A 7,755-nucleotide genomic window follows, 5' to 3' on the forward strand; every position below is an offset into this window, starting at 1 on the left:
TTTTGAGGCCATATACTGCATCCAGGTCTGATAATGCTAGAAACTTTCACAAAATTTCTACTTCTGAATCTTGCAATAACACAGAAGTCCCATCTTCTCCCCTAAAACATAGATCCCTGCCACTGCCTGAATATTCCCTATACACAGTTAGTATGCAGTTATCTGGGAAATTCTTTCCAATTTGGGAGTAAACCAGGAAAACCTGTCATGGGGTAGAAAGCTGGTCAGGGTTTCCGTGTTGTTTAGCCTGCAAAACAGGCTTGGAGAGGTTCTTCAAAGACCCCTTCTCCCACTCTGCTAAGGACCAAACCAACTCATCACACTGTACCTCACGGCAGTCAGACCTGCTTCTGGTTGCTAAGAAAAAGAAGAAAAGCTGGACACTGTCCCTTACCGTCATCCAGCTCCCTCCACTGTCAGGTTTCCTATAGCTTTATCACTCCCTAGAGTACACAAACCATTCTCTCGACAAGCAGAAAACACTAGTGTTTCAAGTACAGGTGAAACACAGAATAAAGGCTGCTCCCTCTAATGAGGCAGCTGGAACCCGGTAAGAGAGTGTGCTTGAAAAACAAGAGGGAGAAGGAGAGGCAGAGAGAGAGGGAGAGGGAATATGTTTTGTTATTCAGTCTGCAGTTCAAGTTAATCTGTATTGCGATTGGTGTTTGCCGCTTAGATGGTGTGTCAGTTTTGCCAGGCAGCTGATGGGCAGAGGAACAAGCAACTGGAGTGGCCCAACCCATAACAATGAACTGTGATGGACATGGGGGGAAAAGGTCAATTTTTAGCCATGAATAGGAGGAGAGGATGGATAAGTCAGATGAACGTTCTCATTTCTTGGGTGGATTTGAGCTCTTGTGCTAACAAGTCATCAAAAGGCAAGGCTGGAAGCTATTTCAGTGCTTAGTTCTGACATTCAAAACAGTCTTTTCTTTTTTTCTAACGGGTTGGGAAGTTGTTACCCCTTTTTTAGAGAGGCTGAGGACACTTAGTTTCTGCCTAAGAATCTTGTCGTCTTGAGCAAGCCCATAAAGAAGGATTTCCTTTTTGCCCAGAATAAACACACTTCTAGAGGGCCTTTCTCTATGGGTATCAGAGCACTTACAATTGTTAATGAATCAGTTTGTCAAAGCAGTATTATTTCCCTTTTTTTCTGAGCAGATGAGGAAATTGTAGCACAAAGATCACAATGGAAGGACAGCCCAATACATTCGATTCCCAAGACATGCAGTACACATACAATGAGAACGTTACATAGACTTTTGCACATACAAGTACCCACGCATGCAGAATTTATACTGAACATGTGGTTACAGGATCTGAAAAGCACAAATATGTGCTGCCTGTGGTAGCTCAGCGGATGTGAAAGGAATACTTGTTCCCTTGGCCCTCCAAAATTCGCTAGAGTGAGACAGACGAGTAGCGTAACGGGAGGAAACACGCTCTGTGTGTTGGTTTGACACTATGGGTGTGAGCAACTGATGCAATGCTACAAAGGGCTTCCTCACATGATCGTGGGAGCGCGTTGCCTGTGCCATACGTGAGGCTGATTCTGCCACCTCAGTTGTCATGACTGGTTCACCTCTCCGCAGGATGGAGAGGCCAGACCTGCACAGCACCATGCACAAGCCTCGCTCATTCAGTTAGGATCCCACTCTGCATTGTCCTCTTGAAGATTTTAGGGATGGCTTAAGAAGACTAGCCTTGCTAGCCAAAGGTGGTCCTTGTGACTATCAAAAAAACCCAACCTGCTGGTACTTTCAAGATCCACCCTTTCGCCTGTGTTATCCAGGGATGGTGTTTTTCAGGAAATAACTAATTTTCCCATGTTCCAGCCTCAATTCTGAGATTGCACTCTAGTGCAAAAATCCATACAGTTCTTCTGAAGTCCAGAAATGATACTAAGGTACCATTCTGATCATTTGGGGCAAGATCAAGTTCAGTCTGCAAGTGATCACCATCAAAGACCAACTGACGCAAAGACCTCTATCTTATAGTAAAATCAGCATCTACTGTGTACTTATGAGGAGAAAAAAACATGATGCTGTTTGAAGTCTTTAACACCCTCATCTCACTATAGAAGTCTGAAAGTGCGAGGCTGCTTTCTGTTTCAAACTCTACACTTTGCTAGGTTCTCAGAAACCAGGAAAATAGGCTGTTACAGAAGCCCTAAACTAACCCTAAAGAAGAAAAACCCTTGATTGTTTAACTGTCCTGTATTAACATTGTACAAACGTTAGAGACGTTTGTGACTTTGAAATTAAAATAAAATTTAAAATTACTATGAACTCTAAAACTTAATGCTAAAAAATAAAATAGTTTTTCTTTGCTGTATATATTTAAAACTGAAAAAATTTGAAACTTCTACACCTAAAGATTTTGTCCAAGAAGGTGAATTTTTTTTCCTAGGCTTTGGACTTGTAGGAATGTTTTTAAAAGAGACAATCTGAGCTGCGATAATAAAATGTTTTCAGGTCTTTGAATTTCTCATTGAACAGGGAAATGATCCATCTCCCCCAGCTCTAACTACAGATGATGGGGGGCAGGCCTCCTACCTCTTTGGCTAAAGGCTGTAGAGGATACATCATAACCAGTGTCCCTTTGATGGCTAACATCACTGCTCAAATCTACTCCTGAACTAGTGGTCATATATATTCACACAGAAGACATGACTATATGCCTTTTGTTTTGTTACACCTCATAGACTGCCATAAAGGACCTCAGTCTCCTCTTTTTACCTTATCCATCAAATAGCTCCCCAGTTTCATATGGTTGCTTCTGCCCTGGTGGAGCACGAATCTAGTTACAGATGCAATGAGAAGTGCCCTCCAGTGAAGCCCACACAGTCCATTAGTGCAGCTTTCACTAGCTTCACTCTGGAGCGCTGGTATAAACACCGACTATTACTGCATGACCAACTCCATCTTCAGGAGCCCCCTGAACCATGGCACATTTGTGGGATGCTGAACTAAGTGATGAAATATGTAATTTACAACAGTGTTTGCAGCATGAACTCTGTCCTGGCAGTCTCATGTCCCAGTCTGTACAGCGTTCATGGAGACTGGTAGAGATGCATGCTGCAGAACTGCAAGAGCAAGATCCTCAGGCCATTGAAAAATGAGTGACAAAGGAACTCCAGGGGGAGCGGGATATGGTCCTACACAAAGAGTGGAGTTTGTTGATATGCAGGACAAGAGCACGAATGGACGACACGTGCTTTGCTTTTGTTTAAGATTCAGTAGATGTGGAAAGGGTCTTTCCTTACCTTGATCCATTCATGTGGTCATATTCCCTTTTTACATTGACCCGGACGGGCTGATTAATCCACTCCTGCTGAGGAGGCAAAGGGTTGATTTTGTGCGGCTGGCCATAGTCAGGGTTCCCTGAAGCTGTCATATCTGCCTTGGGGAGGTGAGTGGCAGCGCCGTACGTGGAGTCAAAGAGGGACTGGTCGTCGCTCACCACTGACAGAGCCTCCTGAGGAGAAAAAGAACAAGTGCTCAGAGTCATGACTAAACTAGTAACTCCACTCTTATTCTCTCTTTGAGCTGGTGAGCACCTGCAAGGGCCCCACAGCTGCCCAGCACTGTCTGAAATTGCCATCTGCCAGGATTGCAGATTGAATCAGATTCTCTGGGGTCCATTAACCCATATGCAAAACCAGTGGGTTGCTTTGCTAGCTGCTGTGTTGCTCTGGGTGGGGCAGGAGTTAAGATTAACTTGACTTCTGCAAACAGTAAAGGTGGCCGCTGGGTGCTATACCATTCTCATTGCTTGCTGTAAGCAGCTTCATCTGCGATTTCATATAGTTACCTGTCCACCTGCCTGCACTTGCTGGTCCAAAAACAACCAAAGAGATATACAGTATGGAACATTTCTGGAGTGTCATTTGAAGGTCTATACATCTTCTTTCAAAGGGTTTTGTGTGGTGTTTATATTTTGAGGTTACTGGTGAAGGAGAAGCAGTCAGTACAGGTCAGAGTTATGGGTGTTAGTGGTGGGATAAAAAAATGCATTACTTTACGCTTTTTGTTTATTTTGTGGGAAATGTAGGACTGGTGAGTTACCAAACTGTGCATTTCTAGAAATGCTTAAAAACAGGAAATTGTTATCCTTTTTTTTCCTGCTGAAACTCCAAATGTTGACAAAAAGTTTTGACTATCAATTTCCTTGCGTTGATGCGCTTAGGTTTTCTAAATGAAGCATGCCAGGCTCATAAAGGTTTTGGCACAGTCCTGCCTTATTCAAAGTGCATCTGACAGGGTCTGCATGTTCTTTATGGAGCTAAGCTAACCGCACATAACACAGCTGCCATTATGGCTGGCAAGCCAGAAACTGAACGAGGAACCTCCCAAACTAAAAGCACACACTACTTTAATGTGAGTTAATGGAGCAAACCTCCAAAACAAAGGCAGCAACAGACTCACCTACTCTGTGGACTGAGCATTCAAAAGACCCGTAACACCAATGTGTATGCAGCAGCGGGTTACCCGTGAACACACGGACACTGTCTTTGCTTTGAAAGCTGGTGTGTTGCTAAACCCTCAGTGCTCAAAATTCACAGGACACAGTCCAAATCATGAGCTTTTAAAAATAATAAATTATTGCTCTCTCCCCGCCTCCCCCCAGTAGTCGTTTCTGAGGTTAGTTTTGCAAACTTTTTCCACAACCAGAGAGGGAAACAGAAATTCTGAAAACTTAGAAAAGTGCAGCTGCTGGAATCCTCCGATTACACGAGAATCTAAGTGCAAATCAGATTTTACCAGGCTCATGATATCATCACAAAAAATGTCAATAGTTAGAGTCTACTGGGTAAACATGAGAATCCCTCTCAGCTTGAAATTAACCCACTTAGAAAAAGTCAGGTCAGTGCTCTGCATTTACAAATATCAGCACTTTTCTATCTCAGATCTCGGATCACGTAACAAAACCAAATAAGCCTGAGTAGCCTAGAATGTAAGTGGGCCTGACTAAGCTTGAATTTGGAGGAACCCTCAAACATCTGCATGAGTCCTGCTGAAGCTATAGTATTTGCTGCAAAAATTTTGTGAGCAACCTCTCACACTGATCAGCAGAGATGGCTACAGCCTTTAAACAACAAAAATGAGAGCTTTTACCCCACACTGCCTAACGCTGCATGTTGCAAGGAGCTCAGACTGTGTTCATGCTTTCCAGCAGCTTTTTCTTGGTGGATGCACAACCCTTCAAAAGTAACCCTTCCCTTTTTCTGCTTTAATTAGAGTGAGCTAGAGAGTGGAATGTGCCCCTCGGAAGAATTTCCTTGTGGTGCAATCCTGTATGATCACAGCCTTGTGTCAGAAACTCCTTAAAGGGATTGAGACTATCTCCTGGCTATAAACTTTGCCTGTGTAGAAAGGTGCAAGAACACAAGATCTTCCGATGACAGCTCTTAAAAGAGAGCAAGCCTTTCCATCAGAGGTAAGGATATAGTGACTTGCTGTTTCTCTGGTTTACTGAAGTCAGGATGTCAGGCAGAGGTTCCTAAATGACACATCTCCTGCAAGTCTCTGCCTCCCCTCAGTACAAAAAATGTGGGGTTCCCTACATTATGGCATGAGGTGGTAGGTAAACCCCAAATACCTGGGGTGCTGGGCTGACTTACAACTGTCTAGACCCAGTCTAGGCTAGTCTATGCATCAATCTTACTGGTCAGAGACAAGGAAACCATGAATACCACTGCAAAATCACGAAATACAATTTTAAAATGTTTCATTTTGGAGATTTCCAGTCTAAAAACATACACAAAGTTGGGGTTTTTTAGGGAAACAATGTCTGGAAAAATGTTTTTTCTGCCTAACGCCATTTTTCTTCTGAAGAAAGATACTGATAGAAAAAAATTGGAAAGCAGAGATCTTTCTGGCTACCCCCCCTCCAAAAAAACCCCCAAACAACCCACCCCAAAGAACAGCCCTGGATTAGGATCAATGATTAGTACTGCATCCAAGTACAACTATCTTTACATACACAAGCAAATACACACTTTTCTCTGATATACAGAATATCTGATGGAGAAGTCTGCCTCCTCAGATAAGGATCTTCCTTGAAAGACAAAGCGGCTGCTAGGCCCTGCCGACAGCAGCAACTGGCGTTAACGGGGATAATGATAATCTCACAGGCAGGCAGCAGTTGCACCGAGAAGCTCTGCATTTTGCTGCTTGAATGCATACAAACTGCAAACTCTACCGTCTTTAAAACTCTGTCGCACACAGGAAAAGAAATTCAAATGCGATGGCTGCCATCATGGCAGGCCCAAGCAGTTACTGAACCAGGAATCGTTTGAGCTAAAACCCTGTGTTAGTTACAGCCACAAAAGCTACAGACTCAAGGCTCTGGGGGAACTGAAGGCACACAGAGCAGATCAGGCAGAGATAGCAGCTTGTAACACCTGCTTACGATCCAGGTCGTGCATGCAAATAGCAAACAAGTATTGCAGATTGCATGCAAGGGAAGTTGGGTGGCATGCCGCCAACCCCTGCTGCAATCAGCGTCTCCGTGGTGTGTACATCTACAGCTTAAGAGAAAAACAAAGGGGTGGCAAGCAACAGGTAGCCTTTAGCTGGCAGGGTCAGAGTACGGGGACCACTCAGATAACGTCCTAGCAGTGAGGACTGCCTGGGACTCAGTTTAACTGTCTTAGAAGAGGTCAGGGCTCGTCTGGCCCTGCCAGAGTTTCAGGCTACAGACCCAGATGGGGAACATGTACAACTTTCCTTGTACTCACTATCAGAGGCTCTGCTTGGCTAGATTCAGTTTTGAAGGACTAGTCTGTTCAGGAAGTGTTTGGCTTCAGTTCTGGCTGAGGAAGAGATCAACAGTTAAATTGAATACCAGAGGGCAAATTTCTATCCCCTGGAATCGAGAGCTACTTAGCGTTTGGTGACGGGCAACTGGGAAAACACATCGGAGGCATTAAAGGTGCTAACATAACCTAACCAGACAGGCCACAGCTCGCCAGGGTTCCCCCCATGCTGTTGCCTCCCGGGCTGTGTCCTTGAGCTGGCCAGACTGAGTCTGAGACAGGGGTCTTGTGTGTATTATTCTGGCATATATGTTACATTATATTGCCTCTGGGAATAGGCTAGCTTCAGTTTTTCCAGTTTTTAATCACATTCCTGGCATAAATGTGGCAAGTCCCGTCTACGGCAGCTTGCAGCGCAGCGATAGGCAAGTTCAACTCCCTGTGAAGCACAGCCCCAGCCTTTGCAGGGCAGCCCACCGCTGAACTGCCACAAATGAAAGGCTGCCATTGCTATGACTGCTGAAGCAGCTTTGCATAGAGCTGGCACACACTTCTGGATCCCTTAGACATGAATACGTGATAGGGCTATTATTAATAACAGTTGTAAGAGGTCAAATTTGCAGTTTTTCCTTTTTTTAGATGAGCCATCTAGGTCTCAGGTCTAAGTGCTTGAATAAGGTGAGGTACACTTTGATTTTGTCCCTGTGTGCTGCAGGAAAACCAGTCTGTTCTTCTGGTCACACAGGTAGCATGCTGGGGAGGGCTGACAGTCCACCAACGCTTCAAGCAAGTTATCCCGAAATGGAGGTAGCATGCAAGTTTTAGTAAAAGTTTTCACTTAGTTAATGAATTGAGCAGAACATTTGAGCCAATATATAGCCAGAATGAGAAACCCCTAGATAAAAATCAGGGGCAGCTGTGCAATGCAGACATATGAGTTGCTAAGCCACTATCCATCGTATTTGAGAAGTCGTGGCAGTCCAGTGAAGTTCCCG

General features: G+C 44.3%; 1 protein-coding gene across 5 annotated transcripts in view; it reads right to left on the reverse strand.

The window, feature by feature from the left end:
• The window catches only part of FLI1 (Fli-1 proto-oncogene, ETS transcription factor), a 91,505-nt gene that overhangs the window by 35,773 nt on the left and 47,977 nt on the right, over positions 1-7,755 (reverse strand). For all 5 annotated transcript variants that reach the window (XM_009272990.1, XM_019470389.1, XM_009272994.2 and 2 more), the window contains one exon: positions 3,266-3,477. In XM_009272990.1, coding sequence (XP_009271265.1) covers positions 3,266-3,477 — 212 coding nt within the window. The remainder of the gene's footprint in view (positions 1-3,265; positions 3,478-7,755) is intronic.

Source organism: Aptenodytes forsteri, unplaced genomic scaffold (genome assembly GCF_000699145.1).
Source record: "Aptenodytes forsteri isolate BGI_AS27 unplaced genomic scaffold, ASM69914v1 Scaffold126, whole genome shotgun sequence".
Taxonomy (NCBI): domain Eukaryota; kingdom Metazoa; phylum Chordata; class Aves; order Sphenisciformes; family Spheniscidae; genus Aptenodytes; species Aptenodytes forsteri.